Source organism: Lissotriton vulgaris, chromosome 12, assembly GCF_964263255.1.
Source record: "Lissotriton vulgaris chromosome 12, aLisVul1.2, whole genome shotgun sequence".
Lineage (NCBI taxonomy): Eukaryota > Metazoa > Chordata > Amphibia > Caudata > Salamandridae > Lissotriton > Lissotriton vulgaris.
In genome coordinates this window covers 38,113,963-38,132,036 of record NC_141700.1, presented here as the reverse complement: position 1 = coordinate 38,132,036, position 18,074 = coordinate 38,113,963, and the positions used below count along the sequence as shown (strand labels likewise).

General features: G+C 45.1%; 1 protein-coding gene across 2 annotated transcripts in view; it reads left to right on the top strand.

The window, feature by feature from the left end:
• The window catches only part of CPAMD8 (C3 and PZP like alpha-2-macroglobulin domain containing 8), a 1,208,079-nt gene that overhangs the window by 520,680 nt on the left and 669,325 nt on the right, over positions 1 to 18,074 (top strand). For both annotated transcript variants that reach the window (XM_086946939.1, XM_086946938.1), the window contains exon 30: positions 10,134 to 10,299. In XM_086946939.1, the coding sequence (XP_086803065.1) occupies positions 10,134 to 10,299 (166 nt within the window). The remainder of the gene's footprint in view (positions 1 to 10,133; positions 10,300 to 18,074) is intronic.

Here is an 18,074-nt window from a genome sequence, read left to right as displayed (position 1 = left end):
ACTATTCCCGGTTAAAGTTAACCAGAGCCTCAGCATCACAAATGGATGCTGTTGCCACAGACACAAGTCTGACCTCCTGCTGCTGGTAGTCCTTCCAGCGAGGGAGGCTTGGACAATAGATTTCCTGCCTTGGGAGGTGCTAGCACCACCCCAGACAGGACTTTGTGTATTGGGACAGGGAGGGCTGAAAGGATTGAGACACTGCCTGGGACACAAGGTGTCCCATGCATAGGCCAGTTCAAACCGGTGCTGGGGCACTCCAGCCCCAGCTCTGGCGCGAAACTGGACAAAGGGAAAGGGGTGTAACCACCCCCTTCCCTCGTCCCACCCGTAGGAGGGACCTAGCAGGTAATCCAGCCCCTAAGATTGGTATATAGGTAGGAGCTGAGTCACAGGACTTTAGATTATCCTGACTGAAACTCTGAAAGGAAACTCTGGACCTTCATCACTCTACTTTGAAAGAAGACGACTGAAGAATCTCCCTTGTGGTCAAGGAGTGACCACCCTTCACAAGCAGGCACCATCCAGCGATCGACGACCTGCTTTGCCGCCGCCTCCCGCCGGAGCCCGAGCCCAGAGCCTGACAAGAACCGGATTCCCAGACATCCAACAGCCCGATCCACAGTCCCTGCAAAGCTGAGACCCGTGGAGGCGACGAGAGACGGGGGACTGGCCATCTTGAAAAGTCTGCGACCTGCTAACTGTGCAGCCCCCGAGGCCTCCTCGAAGCTGTGCATTGGGGATTGAGAAGCCCCAGCCCTAAGCAGCATCTGCACCAAAGATCAGCCCTGCACCCTCCACGAGTTCTGCGTGGGGCACTTTTGCATTTTCCTGCTCGACGCGTCTGCCCGGTCACTTGCCCATTGGCTAGTGGCCATCTTGGCGACGATCTTTTGAAACTACAACGCTGGTCTGGTTGCTCCAGGCTGGCCCTTGCTTCCCTCAAAAGAAGCAGCCCCATAGACCTTGCTGGTCTGAGTAAGAAGACTACATCGTATCCTGCGTGGGTTGCCTTTGCCAAGACTTGTTGACTCCAATCCTGAAGTCAACACCGCCGACAGCGAGAGCCTTCGTGGGACAGTCCGTGCCTGCCTCCTGGTCATCATCGACGCCTCCTGGTCCACGTGGCTGCAGAGACAAGCTTCCCACAAGCACCTGATTGCTTCGCGACATCGCCTGGTTCCTTCCTGGTCACTGGCTAGTGACCCAGACTCTGTCCCCTCTGCTTTCAGGTCCTCTACATCTTCGATCCACCCTTGGATCCACCCGGACTCTATTCTTCTGGCCGCCTGCAGCATCTTTACTCAAAGGCTCCATAGATCTCCACGAAGAAACCCGACACACTTTGGGTCCTATGCACCCGCTTCCTGTGGGTTAGGTAACGCGAGTACTACGGTGCTCATGTAAAGGTTTACACTCCTAGTGTCCTAGTTTCAAGTGGTTAAGTTCTAGTCCAGTCGGAAGACTCCCAAACCTTTAACTTTCTATTCTTACGCACCCATTGACTTCTATGAGTGCACACGTGTGCCTTTAGACTCTGCACACGCCAATTGTAATCTTTGCGATATCATTTGAAAGATCACATAGGTACCTATAGGTACATATAACAAGACTTAGAATACTTAAGTTCTACTAAACTTAGTTGTTGTAGAGCAAAGGGCCTAGCACACCCTGACTACAACCCCTAGAGAGGTTTAGTAGGTAAACACTTAGTGTAGGTAGTTGCATCACATCCAACTCACTAGAGAATGTCTGGCACAGGAGAGCCCAGTGGACTCGAACCTGTGGAGAGTAACCCTCCCAAGGTAACCTCCAGATTTTCTATCCTCAGTTTAATGGAACTGAGGCACTTTTATACAACAAGAAGGTTGAAGCAAGGGTCTAACCCTACACTTCAACAAATCCTAGACCTCTTAGATGACCATGAGTATCAGAAAGCCTCAGGTGCAGTTCCTACAGGGAGTGCAGAAGAGGTCCTGCCCTCTACAGAGGATGCCCCTGGCCCCGCTGTCATAGAAGATGATGAAGATGAGGTTGAGGAAGAATCTGGGGAAGAGGATGGTAGCCAGGTCCAAGTAAGGAGACTTAGCCTGGCTAACTTAAGCCAATTTGGGGCTGAGAATGGGACAGCCCCATTCAGGCCTTCAAGTGGACTTAACCAGAGGTACAGGAGAGGGAGACCTCGCTCAGGAGATTCTCATCACTCCAATGCTTCTAGGGGTTCTCAGAGGGGAATTAAATCTCCTCAGAGGAGAGAACACCAGGCTAGGATGAGGGAAGCCCATCTCAGAATTGAGAGCGAGCAACTTGCCCTAGCCAAGGAGTAACTTGCCTTTGAGAGAGAAAGGAAGTTAGGTGGGGTAGAACCCACTGGTGGCAGCAATATCCCTAAGGATAAAGACAGGTCCTATGACAATAGACACCTGAGTAAGATTGTGCCCCCCTACAAAGATGGGGATGACATCCACAAGTGGATAACTGCTTTGGAGAGGGCATCAATCTTGTGGCTCTCATTTTCAGAAAAAGGTAGAGATAAGCTCCTCACAGTTAGTGATGATGATGCTAACAATTACACTGTCCTGAAGAGTGCTCTGATTGATGGGTTTGGCTTAACCACTGAACAGTACAGGTTGATGTTCAGGGATACCCAGAAGACACAGACTCAGTACTAAACTGCTTTTGTAGATTGTGCTACTAAGGCTCTGGAGGGCTGGTTATTGGGCAGCAAAGTACATGACTATACAGGATTGTATAATTTGATTATGAGGGAGCAGATCCTTAGTAATTGTCAAAACCAGCTTCTACACCAGCACCTAGTGGACTCAGTTCTGACCTCTCCCCAAGAATTAGGTAAGAGGGCAGATAAATGGGTCAGAACCAGGATTAGGCCTAGAAATCAGGGTAATGACCAGATGAAAGATTCCACCAAGTCTCAAGAGAAAGGTGGGGATAAATCTAAAGACAAGACTTCCCCAGGGCCCCAAAACTCCAATGATGGGGGTGGGTATTTATTTATTTATTATTGTGTTTTGTATAGCGCGAACATGACCCGTGGGTATCAGAGCGCTTTACAATAAGTGGTAGGTTAAAGATTAGCATATATAGTAACATTTAAGAGCAAACCGATATGAGGTAGATACTTATATGGCTTTAGGAGGAGAGTATATATATATATATATATATATATATATATATATATATATATATATATATATATATATATATATATATATATACATAACATGATCGTTTACATTATGAGATAGGTTAAAGGATAGCAAATATAGAAGACGATTTAAAAGCAAACAAATATGAGGTAGGTAATTATAAGGCATTCGGGCGGTGAGTATATAAATATAAGTATTCATATTAGCATTAGGTAGCAGTAAGGATACAACTAGGTCCAGGGAGTGACTCCTGTCCCGAGTCATCGAACAGTATTAATCATTGTTCAAGTCGGCATCTTTCCCTTCTAGCAACGTAAAAGCTCTGTATCAGGGCAACAAGATCCTACCGGTGCTCAGAGTCTTCACTATGTAAGGTATTTACTCATCAAGATGCTTTTCACTTCCTTCTTAAATGTTGCTGTATTTTGAATCTTTCTAATGTTTGGAGGGAGTGAATTCCAGATTCTGGGGCTGCTCCCGAGAACGCTCGGTCGTAAGTTTTTTTTTTCGGAAAAAGGCTGGCGCAAACAGCAGCTCCTTGGCACTCCTGGCTGGTCTGTTTCCTCCTGATAGTTCAATTTTCCCGGCTAGGTATCTTGGTGTGTTGTAGTGGAGCGCTTTATGGGTGATACACGCTATTTTCAGTTGAATTCTGGCTTCATAAGGTAGCCAGTTTAATGCTTTCAGGTGAGGAGAGATATGGTCGAATTTCCTCGATCCAGTGATAAGTCTTGCCGCTGCGTTGAGACATGCTTTTAGTGGGGCTATAGACGTTTTTGGTAGACCGGCTAAAGTGGTGCATCCATACTCAATCCTTGAGATAACTAAGGATTGGACTGCCAGTTTAAGATCCGCCTCTGAGATGAATGGTTTCAGTTTTCTTATGTAGTTCAAGGTGGAACGGGCACTTTTAGCCATTGCTTTAAAGTGGGCTTGCATGTCGAGGTTCTCATCTAATGTGATTCCTAGCGATTTAGCTGAGTTCACTAGGGTTGGGGTGCAGTTTAACGCTGTCACCAGCTTGGTCCATTCCTTCATTTCCGTGTGGCTCCTTGGAGGTGCAATTAATAGGAACTCAGTTTTGTGAGCATTCAGCTTCAGATGATTGGTTGTTAACCATTGCAATGTCATTTTTAACGTCTCATTCATTAGTTCAATGTCTTCCAGGGACGCGATCTTTATGTATATTTGCGTGTCATCCGCGTACATGTGATAGGATATCTGTGAGTTACGAAGAATTTCTGTAAGGGGTTCGACATACAAGTTAAACAGGTCTGGGGATAATGTCGATCCTTGAGGGACTCCGATTGAGTTAGGGCATGATGGTGAGAGTGATTGATTGACCAGGAATCTCTGTGTTCTGTTTCGCAGAAATGATTCAAACCATTTCAGCACATTACCAGACCTTTCCATCCTGTCCTGCAGCCTGGACAGTAATGCTTCGTGGTTTACAATGTCAAATGCGGACGATAGGTCCAGGAGAATCAGTAGGCATGCTCGATTTTGATCTAGGGCCTGTAGTGCGTCGTCAATAATATGGAGGATCGCTGTTTCCGTGCTATGTACTGCTCTGAATCCTGATTGGTAATCATCTAGTAGGGAGAAGTTGGTGATGTGTTGGCTCAGTTGACCTTGCACGCATTTCTCAATTAGTTTGGCAAGTAAAGGTATGTTGGTTACTGGGCGAAAATTATTCGGATCAGTTGCATCCGCTGTAGGTTTTTTGATTATGGGGACGACTTGTCCTGTTATTAGGCAGTCTGGGAGGATCCCTTGTGATAGCGATGCATTTATAATTTTAGTCCAGAATGGAACCACAATATGGCTGATTTCTTTTACGCATTTCGTGGGTAGAGAGTCGTGATAATGGTTATTAGGTTTGATATCCGAGAGCGTCTTAGCGACGGTGTAATAGTTATATAATTTGAAGGTATCCCAATGTGCCTTGTTTTTGATCTTATTACAATCTGTTTTCAAGCTGGTGTCGATCGTAGATACTGGTTGGGTGGGTAGGTTATCCGCAGCGCTTTTAAGCTCTGTCTCAAGCGAGTTGGCCTTCTCCGTGAAAAATGTTGAGAATTCTTCGCAGCTTAGTAGAGTTTTCGTGTTCTCTTGGGCAGATTTTGCTAGTTTACTTGATTGTTGCTTTAAGATTTCGAATAATTTCCTTGGTCTGTTTTGGCATTATCAAGTTCAGATTTTATAAATTCCTTTTTGGAATTTATGATCTTTTTGTTATATTGGTTTCTAATTTTTCTGAGAGATTTCAGCTCGGGGGATGATGGGCATTGTCTCCATTTTCTTTCAGCTTTTCTCAGTTTACGCCTTTCTTCGTTCAGTGACCCTTTAAACAATGGATTTTTTATCTTCTCTGAGACTTTTCATTTTTAACGGCATGGTGTTGTTGACAATTTTCGAAACTGATGTTGTGTAGTGATCTGTCAGATCATTTACATTCTGCAGGTTGCTAGGGAGCTTTAGGTCTCTCTCACAGCAATCTATTAGTAGCTCAATATTCTCCTCTTTTGTGTCTCGAATCCATTTTTTGAGCTTGACGGGTTGCGAAGTCTTGCTCTTTTTCAGTGTGGGTATCAAAAATGATATGGCATGATGATAGGACCAGTCACACGGGTCAATTGAGAGTATAGATGTGTCTTTGTTTCTTGAGATTATCCAGTCTGACGTTGCTCCTTTAGAGTGTGTAGGTTGCGTGCATGCTTCAGTGAGGTTCAGCTCCGAGAGGAAATCTTTGAACGTGTTGACTAATTTGTCATTGCAGTCATCCCAGTGTAAGTTGAAATCGCCTAGGAAAATGTTATTGGCGTCGATGTTAGAGTTAGCCATTATGATCTTCATTAACTGATCAGTAAACTTGGCTGTCTCTCCTGGTGGGTGGTAAAGCGCATGCAGGTTGCATCTCTGATTGCCTGCAGATCTTATATTAAGACCTAGGTATTCAAAAGATTCTAGTGGGTCGGATTGTATTTGTTTGCTCTCAATATCCGATCGGTGAATGCAGGCTAAACCTCCTCCTATCTTCTTTATTCTATCTAGTCTTACAATGTTGTACTGAGGAGGTACTAGGAGATCCATGGTTGGAGATGATGACTCCGATAGCCACGTTTCTGTAAGGATTGCCAAATCAATTTCCTTGTTGATGATGATGTCAGCTATGTCTGATGCGTGTTTGGTTACAGAGCGACAGTTGAGTAGAAGGCATCTCATAGGTTTCCCTGAGTTACTGGGGTTCAGATTTTTCGATTCGGCTGTTAGCTGAACTTGTTGTAAGTTATTGAGGTTGGGTTTTCTTTTATTCTGTCTGGATGTTCTATTGTGATCGATCGGTACTGTTTTGATTATCTCCCCTTTCTTGCGGTTCGAAGGTTCATATGATCGGAGTAGGGCAAGGGTCTCCTCCTTCGACCAGGAATTCGTCCTAATTGGTCGGTTGTGTCTATTTGATAGTGGCATGGCTATCTCGTTGCTCTTTCTTTGTGAGGAGTGTACCAGGTTTTGGGTATGTGTGACCTTGGAGTGGGTGCTTACCGTCGTTTCCAGTATTTTTTCCATCGCTTGCCGAGTACTAAGTGTGTCTTGTGCTATGTTGCCAATTAGTTTCTGAAGCTCTTTGATATCTTTCTGATTTTGGAGTGATCTCTTAGGGATGAGTAGCCTTTCTGTTCGCGATCTGCATTTTGCTATTCTTTGTTTCTGAGAAGTTCATTTAGCCGAAATCCTTTTCTTTTTATCCTCGGTATGGATGTCAGTGCCGATTCTGATTGCGATGAGGGATAAGTTGTCTATATTTTGTGCTGTTAAGAATGCATTTGTGGGTGATGTTCTAGGTGTCTAATGAGTTGTACAAGAGAGGGGTAAGGAATGGTTGATACCTTCTACTCTATTTGTTTCCCGGTTATCATTGGTTGGCTCACTCGCGGGTGAAGTCCGCGCTGAGTGCGGTGTCTCTTCATTTGGGAGCGGCGTCGATTCCTCCCTTTCGATTTGGTTCTGTTCGTTGTTCGCATGTCTTGAAGACCGCTTTGATCTTTTTGTCTTCTTCTCAGAAGTTGTCACTCCAATTTTAGTTTTGTCTCCTGTTCTTGTAGCTTGGTCCCGATGTCCTCCATTTCGTTTAGCGACTCTGGTAATAGTGTTGTTAATGTCAGGATTGTCTTTTGGTGGGGTCCGGTGTAGTTGATATCTTGATCCCTCTAATGGAGTCTCTTCATTTGGGAGCGGCATCGACTCTTCTCTTTGGATTTGGTCCTGTTCTTTGTTTGCATGACTTGTAGGCCTCTCTGTCCTTTCTGTCCCATTCTCAGATGTTGTCATTCCTATTTCAATTACTATTTGTTCTCCTAGTCTTGTAGCTTGAGCCTGATGTTCTCCATTTTGATTGTCGCCTCTGTTAATAGTATTGTTATTGACAGAATTGCCTTCTGATGGGGTCCGGTGTAGGTGACATCTTGCGCCCTCTAATGATTCCTTTAAGGTAGGAAATACATTGTCGAACTTATCTAGCTCGCTGTTGGCTGCTTGTATCAGCACTATTCCAGTTTTGTACATAGTAATGCATAGTTCCGCTTTGCATCTTCTTGACGGTGAGATCATCATTTTGGTGCCATGTGGGATATTTTTTGTAGCTTTTATGTTAAGCAGTTTTGTGAAGGTATTGCGCCATTTAGCTGTTTCATTTGTGAAGAGTATCAGGTCATTCACTATAGTGCCTTTATCTATGCTAACGTAAGGGTCGGAGATCAGTGTGTCTGGGTTATTTCTCAAGAAGTTATGTTTGAATTTTTTTGCTGCATTTTTGGATAACTTAGTTGGATATTTTATGGTCTGGGCATTCGGACCAACTGACTCTAAGTAGTTTTGGTCCATGTTTGCTCCTTTTTGTTGGTCTTGAAGTGACTCTTCTCTATTTGACTGCGTGAATTCCTTCTTCAGTTGGTGTAGTAATTCTCTTAAACTTAATTACTTCCTCTAACCAGAAGAAACCTTATTGCCATGACTGTAAAAAGCCTGGCCACTGGAAGACTGACAGCAGTTGCCCAAAGGCCAACAATAAGGAGAACATACACCCAAGTAATACTCCCAGACCTCCTGTTACTATTAGTAGTAATCCCCCAGGTGGTGGGAGTGCCCCCAAGAATTTGGCTGGGTTTACTTTGGGAGCTCAGGTGGACTCTTGCCTACCAGGTCCCCTAACTTAGCTACTCTTGTCTGTGAAAATGGTATGGGGTTTGCCAACTTCACTGCTTGTCCCAACACTTTGGGCAAGTACAGGCAGGAGCTCCACATCAATGGCCAGAAAGTTGAAACCTACAGAGATACTGGGGCTAGCATCACTATGGTGACTGACAGTCTAGTTCCCTCAGGACATCTTTTACCTGGGTTCACCTATCAGGTGATCAACATTAATGGAGTGCGGAAAGATCATCCCATGGCGGTAGTAAATCTCAGCTGGGGAGGTGTCACTGGCCCCAAGAGAGTGGCAGTGTCTACAAACTTGCCTGTAGATTGTCTACTAGGGACTGATCTAGAGATCTCAGCCTGGGCTGTGGTAGAACAAGAAACCCATTGCAAAATGGTAGGCCTTCCCAAAAAGGTTAGTGGGGCTGTGATGGCCAAAGCCCCAGCCCAAGCAGAATTCCTTGCTAAAGAGGTTGGAAGGGCTGTGATGGTCACAGCCCAAGCTCAGGTAGACTTCCCTGACAAGGTTGGCAGGGCTGTGATGGTCACAGCCCACACCAAAACTGAGTTCCTTCCTAAAAAGGTTGGTAAGGCTGTGATGGTCACAGCCCAAACTCAAACAGATTTTAGTGTTGTGAAGCCTGAAACTATGGAACACTCCATTCAAACAGAGGGCATTGGGGAGGAAGAAAAGTCTCCCTCCCATATGGTAAAACAACTGGCTTTACATGCCCTCTTGAGTTTAGCCTAAGACTGCTTTGTCCATGCTACCTCTAGGATAGCTGGTCTATAAGGTTGACTTTACAACCATCACCATAAGGGTTGGTTGGACTGGTGCAAGGTGCTCACTAGAATAGTGAACATCATATACCAGGCCAACTTCTCACACCAAGAGTCGATGATTCTACAGTTTCTTATATATGCTCGAAAATCTCTGTAATTGTAAGCTCAACAGAATTTGCAATGCATCGGGTACAGTCACACAATGTGCAGGATATGCTTTAATTGTGGATTCTTATTAGAAACCTTGACACAAAAAAGGAGACTATCAAAAAGGTTATGGTGAAATACAACATGATGCTGTCTGAGTTTGCAGTAGGAAATGCCTTATCTCAATGTGTCTAGGGATTGTCTTGGTAAGCAATATAGTTGATTAGATTTTCACACATTTCTACTCATGACATCGTTACTGCAGCTGGGTGTCACCACGACTGTCCTCCTTGCCATAGCCTTGAGGTAGCGGGGCTACTGTTAAACACGAGAATAAATGCTTTTTTGAAGACGTATGAACACTGCACCTCCCTTATCCTTTAGATATTAGTATTTATGTTGTTCTGCTTCCATTGATGATATTAAAAGTATGAAAGGTTTCAGGAGGAGAAAGGAAAGGAACATTTCATACAAGTGAAAAAACAGACTCTTCGTCGTAAGATAAATATGAATTCTCTTCTTTTAAAGAACAGATGTGGGGTACTTTATGCATACAGGTTCAGAGGATAACTTAGGCATAGAAGGTGGGAGACTTCTGTTCAAGGGAGGAGGGTGTATACCATATTTCGAGAATGTTGAATACTTATGTGATCTGAGGGTAATTCCATAAAGGTGGGAAAGAACCAAGCACAGGTGGAGGGGTGAAGGGTGGCAGGGTTCATATACATAAGCTGAGGGTTTTATACAGCAGGCTAGAACCCCTCCTTCATCCCATTTGCATCACTGCAGACTGCCACAACACAGACATCAGAACTTCATCTGTATTCTCTTCTCTTTTAGGAAGAAAAATCAGCGATAGCCAAAGCAAAGGATTTTCTGGAGTGCAATCTGTTTTCGGCAGACGATCCTTACACAACAGCTCTTACAGCATATGCCTTGACTTTACTGCATAGTTCTTCTGGAACGGTGGCCCTGCGGCGGCTAAATAGCATGGCTATCATGCAAGGTATGTCTCAAAGAAAGCTCCCACAAAATAACCTATTGGATTCTTGTTTGATAGTCTTACCAAAGCAAAACAAAACAATGTCAGCCAAAGATACTTTATTCAATATAATATTTTGAATCTCTGGTCATGGCATTGGTTTCAAGATGCCACAAGTTACCTGCAAGGTACACAATCAAACTTGGATTCGTAGCTCACATCAGGTTTCATTCTGTTACTTGGTATCCAATAAATTTAAAAGAAAAACTGCAAGTGCCAGAGAAGAAAACAAGTTACTTACCTTTAACTTTGGTTCCCCAGTATTGGTAACTTTCATAGATTCCCATGCTTTTGTCTCATTCCCTGTCATCGGAATGGGAGTCTCGGTAACAAAAATAACATAGCAGTAGGTACAAAAGAGAAAGAAACAGGCCTAGGCCTCATTCCCTTTTGTAGCATATCCGCCTCTTTTTGTAAAAGAGACCAAACTTAGGCATCAGCCAATCAGAAGAGCCTCACCCCATAGAACCCTCCTGAAGGAACCTCAGATTTTCGTAGCCGTTGTGTAACAGTCACCATATCTGCTGAAGGCTGAGCTTTCCTCTGGGAGGTGGGCGGGCACATGGGAATCTATGAAAGTTACCAATACTGGGGAACCAAAGTTACAGGTAAGTAACTTGTTTTCTTTACCCAGTATTGGAACTTTCATAGATTCCCATGCTTTTGTATCAGAGTAGCAAGCAGTTAGCAATAAAAAACACATTTTGTGTCATAACATATCTTGCAATAGCCAACATGACATAAAGAAATACAAAATGTGCAAAATCACGGAAGATGGGATAGAAAGGAAAGCTTACCAATTAGTGGAAGAGGTTCCTCAGGACTGCTTGGCCCACTGCTGTATCTTCCTATTGTAAGGATTCGAAGCAGTAATGCTTGGTAAAGGTGTGGACGCTGCTCCAAGTAGCAGCTCGGCAAATGTCTTTAATCTGCACACCCGCAAAGAGAGCTGCTGAAGAATCCACTGATCTTGTGGAATGTGCTCGAACCCTGCAAGTCAGTGGTTTGCCTGCTGCAGTATGACAATGCAGAATGGTACTGGTAATCCATCTTGCAATCCCCTGCTTCGACAGAGGAAGACCCTTGTTTGGACAACCAAACACAACAAACAATTGGGAAGATTACCGAAATGCTTTGGTGCGATCCAAGTAGAATTTCAAACATCGCTGTACATCTAGAGAATGTAGCGATCTCTTCGCTGGTGTAGCCGGGTGAGGGAAGAAAGCCTTAAGAATCACCGGCTCGTTCAAGTGGAAGTCCGAAGGTACCTTAAGTATGAACCTTGGGTTAGTCCTTAAGATAACTGTGTTCCTTTTGAATTGCAGAAAAGGCTCTTGAATTGTGAGAGCCTGCAACTCCCCAATGCATCTTGCTGATGTGAGGGTAAGAAGGAGAGCCAATTTTTATGAAAGGAACTTGATGTCTGATCGATGAATCAGTTCAAATGGACCTTTCATGAGTTGAGTGAGGACTAGATTCAGGTGCCAGGTAGGAGGCGGAGGCCTCACTGGTGGATAGACTCGGGACAAGCCTTTTAGAAATTGTTTCACAATCCTGGAAAACCACAATGAAGGTCCTGATTCTGACCGTCTGAACCTTGAAATTGCTGCCAAATGAACATTTATCGATGAATGGGCCAGCCCGACTTAGCCAAGGACAAGAGATAAGGCAGAAGCTGATGAGGTTTTGAAGAAAAGGGGTCAATCTTCTCTCTCCTGCACCAAATGCAAAATCTCTTCCATTTGAGGGGCCTTCAGCAACCAGTCGTCCAGGTAAGGGAAGACTTGAAAATGATTCCTTCGCAGAAAACCTGCTACTGGCGCCAGCACATTCGTGAAAATCCTCGGGGCTGAGCGAAGACCAAAGGGTAAAACCCTGAATTGAAAATGGCTCTTGGCTACTGTAAAGCGTAGGAACCTTCTGTGCGCTGGGTGAATCGGTACATGAAAGTACGCATCTTCGAGATCGAGCGTGGCCATGAAATCCCCCGGATTGATCAGCCGTAGGATGTCTTGAAGAGAGACCATCCAGAAAGACAGGGAGATGAGATTGGTGTTGAGCTCACTGAGATCTAAAATGGGGCGCCATATCTCTAGCGTCTTCCTTACAAGGAAGAACTTGGAATAAAGTTCAAGTTCAAGTTTGGAATTTGTATAGCGCACTACTCACCCAGAGGGTCTCAAGGCGCTTGTCCTTTTTGGTCGGCAGGAACTGGCTCTATTGCTTCTTTCAGGAGCATCAATCAATCAATCATTATCTTTGTAAAGCGCCCTACATACCCGTGAGGGTCTCAATGCGCTGGGTGGGGCTGCTACCGAGCCGCAGGAGATGCAGGTGTCATGATGGAATGGCTGCAGGGGGCTTGGATGGTGGGATTTGAGTGAATTCTAAGGTATGGCCCTTTCGAATGATGTTGAGCACCCAACGGTCCGATGTTATCCTGGACCAATTCTGAAGGTATTGGGATACCCTGCCTCCAACTGATGACTTCCTGGAGGAGGGCACACAGTAGGAAGAGCCAGGAGGCCGCTATTGACGTTTGGAGGTATCATGTCCCTGGTGAGCCTGCTTGCCTCTATTGTTAGGCCTGGAGTAATTGGAGGACTGACCCTGCCTTTGTTGATACGGCTGCGGTATTGTTGCGAACCTGAGCCGTAGGATGAGTATCTCTGTTATTGATAATATCCTCTGTAGTTTGTACTCTTTCCTCTGGACCCTCTAAAAGGAATCTTGCGGTACTGTAGAGTAGCCAAAGATTTGGCAGTCTCAGTGTCCTTTTTTAAGTCTCGCGACCTATCAATGCGCGCAAGCGCATTGAGCGGAGCGAGAATTCAAGTGCTCAAAATACTCGTGAAACCAAGGGTTTCGTTCGTGCGGTTTTCTTTGAGTTCACGTGAATCACATGACCAAACAAGCACGCGCATCAGCCTCCCTCCCTCCCTCCTAATTGCATTTTTTTCACGGCCGCCACCACATCAAAGGGCTTGTCCCTTTGATGTGGTGGCGGCTTCTCCTCCCCTAATTATTCATGGCTGGTTTCTCTTTCAGCGCCTCCACTCTTTCCCAGGCCTGTCAATTTCTTGTTTTCCTCGTTGTTCAGCTCTCCCGTTTGCTCGTCAGCTGCCCAGCTTCATCCTTCTGAGCTCTCGTTTACACGTCGCACTTCTTCAGCCCAAAGATATGGCACGCATTAGTCATAATGGATCCGCAATGCAGACCAGGACTCTTGCAAAACTTGAAGCAACCACAAATTATATTCCCTCTCTCCCTTGAAATCTGCCTTCCACCCCCAACATGTTTTTTTATTCATCTGCCACTGGACGTTTTTATTGTTCTCAAATTCTTATGTTACCTAGGCATATGAATAAAGCCGAACACCACAGAAGTGCTAGCAGCTGCGAATTCTCGGAATGTCTGTCAGGGCCACAGACTGGAGATATGTGCCCGCCCACATTTGTGCTGGATAAAAATTGCGTAATATCGCATGCCACAACACCTCATTCTTTAGGTGTGAGAAACCGAGTCACAGAGCTCTTGTTTTTCTTTGGAGTCTAAATTGTAAGTTTGAAGTACCTGGGCTACAGATTACAAGAACACCCCAGCTGCATAGTTTCCATGCCAGGTTCCTTTAAATACTACCACCACCTGGTTACTAAGATGCGTTTACCAAAACAGTAGCTGTGAACACATTTCTGTAGCAGCTCATGTTAAAAAAACACATTGTTTTAAATAAACGATTGCAAATAAGAACCTAGGAAATGGTTTTGCTTGCAAGTCAGTAAGGGCGATACAAAATGTTGTACTTATTAAATTTTAATTTACTATAGGGACAAAACCATTCCTTGTAAAAGCAGGGGGAGGGGGCATTCTCAATCACAGCTTTAAAGAGAAGCGGCTTTCAACTCGCAGGCGTGGAGTTGGTCCGACCCAAGATCCTCCTCAATAAAAGGCCAACACTACAGCAGGCTGAACATTTCAAACATCACCTGTGCACTGAAAGTCTAGCGGTTTGCAACTGTACTCCATACCTGCATACTCTTCTCCCCGCTCCCGCAGACTGTGGTCTCGAACTGCCCAAGTAGCCAAGTAACATGGACAGCGAGTACCGGCACTTTATTTTGAGAGGGCGAGTACCACCACTTCGAGAGAAATGCAAGACTTAATTGAGAGTAGCGGCGCTTCTCATTAAGAAGCAGGTAATCTGGTACAGAGTACTTGCACTTCTGTTTTTCCATTTCAAGCACTAATGGTGAGGTGTTAGGAGAATTCACTTGGGAATTGTATGTACACGTGCATGCAAAAAACACAATCGACAGCTTTAAAAGCCTTAAAAAATGTTATTTGATCAAATATGAAGTTATAAGTACCCCTCACAATCCAGTACACGTGTAACCATCTGCACTAATGGTGAGGTGTTAGGAGAATTCACTTGGGAATTGTATGTACACGTGCATGCAAAAAACACAATCAACAGCTTTAAAAGCCTTAAAAATTGTTATTTGATCAAATATGAAGTTATAAGTACCCCTCACAATCCAGTACACGTGAAACCATCTACTGCACACGAATACCAGAAAGCATTCGATGATAAAGGAGCCGCTCTTCGGAGAAGAAAGGTAAAAAGATAAAAATAGACATTCAGAGAGGCACGTGCGCGTACATAGAGGCGGGCGCTAGAGGGAGCAAGAAGGCCGCGGCTTCTCGAGCGTGGTTTTGCGGCGATTAATCAGTTTCCAATCTGTCCCACCAAATTGGAAAATCTGAGAGGCGCTGAAATTACAGGCACACTGGTAGAGGGCATGAAGCCAATTTACACTCCCAACAGCAGGGCCTAGTTAGTGTAATTCTTAGTTTATGGGCTCTGGATACGAGTCATGGTGGGAGGAGAGGGGGGTCAGGCCGAAAGCTGTGCACTGGCCCGAGTCTAGCGTGCAGCCAGCGCACCGAATTCCTGCAAGTTCAGACGCCCCAAATATCAGCTCTCACACCCTCCAATCCACAGGTCACTTCAAAATCCGCATGTAAAACAAGGGGCACTTCAGATTCCTTGCCCACAGTGGCTGTATAAAACTACTAAGAAAAAAAGCTCTTTACCATTCACTCAAACCAAACCCCCCCCCTCCTTTCCGACATAAAACTAATAAATAACCTCCCCCCGCCACCAACACTTCACAATCCCTCCTTGCATATTCTCTTCAACACCTCTGAAGATCCAGCAATAAAATAGAATATACATGCAGGCAAACTTAAACACGCATCCTATATCCCATCAACATATTTCACTTTCTCTCTAAATCAAACTCTCCATAAATGCAAATACACATCTGACATGCCTCTAACCGCTGTAAAATATCCTCCTAATCACTGCCCTAAACCCGATCAAGGTAACCCCTTCCACATTTCATATCCATCAAACCACTTATGCACTCCATCCTCTACACTAAACACCACCACAATAGATCAAAATACTATCTACAACATATTGAACCAATGATATATCTATATATCTATCTATCTATCTATCTATCAATCTATCTATCTATATCAAAGACGGCACACATCTTGAGCACTTTCACACATCGCCCAATTACATAAGCCTAACATTTTTAACCACATAAGCTATGAATCAAATTCCATCTCCCCCTTTCTCACTACACAACCATATCACCATACTGGGCCCAAAAAAAGCTTCCCTTTCGTTCCCCACCACAAACTAATCAATAGTACTATCACACACTGCTAAAAACAAACACTGGCGTTGCCAATAGGTTTCACATTTGGAAAGTTGGAGCTATTGGTTTTGTAAATGACATTTTATATTTATATATTGTTATTGACAATGCCAATAACGATATATAAATATAAAATGTCATTTACAAAACCAATAGCTCCAACTTTCCTACTACAAGACCTATTGGCAACGCCAGTGCTTGTAATGTCTTGGAAGAGTATCGTCAATCAGTTTCCCGAAAAGTGCCTCTCCATCAAAAGGAAGATCCAGGACCTTATTTTGGATCTCGGGTCGAAACCAGGTTGCTTTCAGCCACCCCTGGCGACGAAGGACTGAGGCCCCTGCCAGAGACCGAAACGCTGTTGTGGCAATGTCCATGGCGCAGTCAATGATTTCCTTAGATGTAGCCTCTCCTTCCAGTAAGACCTTCTTTGCTTCTACCTTTGATTCTGGAGGAAGCTGCTCCAAGAACAGTGCAACATCACACCAAAGCTGGTGATCATATCTGCCCAATACTGCCAGGGCATTAGCTGCTCTCACTAGAAGACTCGCCATTGACGAGAATCTTTTTCCTGTATTGTCCAATCTCCGTCCTTCCTTGTCTGGAGGAGTTGTCAACGGAGCAGAGGGGTTGCAGGATTTTCTCTGTGCCGCTTGAGAAATTACCGAGTCCGGTTTTGGGTGACCCATCAAGGCAGCTGGACCATCGTCAGGCGCCTTTACTTTTTATCAAGACGCAGTAGTATAGGGACCACCATCGCTGGATTCTTCATTGCTTTCAGGCCTTCCTCCCACAGATGCTGCACTATTGGTATGGATCTTGTCGCCTTCCTATAAGGCTCCTTAAAATCATACAAGAAACACTCAGTGGCCACCGCAGGCATTGCCAGCTTAAATCTGCCAGTCACTCTTTCCATTAACTGATGGAATCCACCTATATCCGCCGGAGGGGAATCCACCGGGTCCGGACATGGAGATGGAGGGTCCGGAATGATGTATTCATCCCATTCAGAAGCTTGATCAGCCCCATCGTCTGGATCATGATCCTCATCCGAGGAATAATCATGGGTGTCTACTGGCCTGGAAGGCTCTTGTGGCATTGGTGACTGTTGTTGAGGAGACACCTGAACTGGTACCTTAGGAACAGCTGTTGAGGTAGATGCCGGAACAGAAACAGCTTGCACAACTGGAGCCGGAGCAGGCTTTGCAGCTCTAGATTTGTAATCCTGTAGCATATTGTGTAGGTCTTGCAAGAAAGAAGACGGAACCGAAACCATGTCCCGATCTGAATATTGATGTGGTTGGGCAGAATGATGATGTTGATAATGACCTTCTTGGTCATATCCTCCTTCTGAATACGTCTCTTGGCATTTTACCAGAAGTTGAGAAGGACTGTCCGCGTAGTCATATAAGTCCTGATCTTCCTCCTCTGACTCATCAGCATCCAACAGTAGTGCTGGCAGTAAGGCGGTTACCCTCCTCGGAGAAGTCATGTCCGGCGTAATTCTGGTAATTGACATAGTGATTCTCTTTTCCGATGCCAAAATCGTCGACTGGACCCGACGATGGAACTGAAAACGCAGCCGTCGACGGAATATGCATCGTCGACACTGAAACACTCGACGACAAGATAGGCGTCGTCGTCGCTGCCGTCGACGAGACTGTCGACATCCCCGCCGTCGACGTTGTCAATGTTGTCGTCGTCGAGGCTCTTGTCGACGACACTGTCGTTGTCGCCACCGTCAACGAACTTTTCGTCGTCGACGTTGTAGTCGTCGACGCTGTCGTCGTCGGCATCTTCGTCGACGATGCCCTCGTCAACGACTCCTTCGTCGACGCTGTTGTAGCCGTCGTCGAAGATTCCATCGTCGATGATCCTGTCGTCGTCGGTTGTCCCGTCGACGAGCCCGTCGACTGAACCAGTGTCAGCTTAGGCTTCTTTTTCTTCGTCGACGGAGCCTCCGTTGACGATGCCTTCATCGACGACGACTTGGAACTCCTGTCAGAC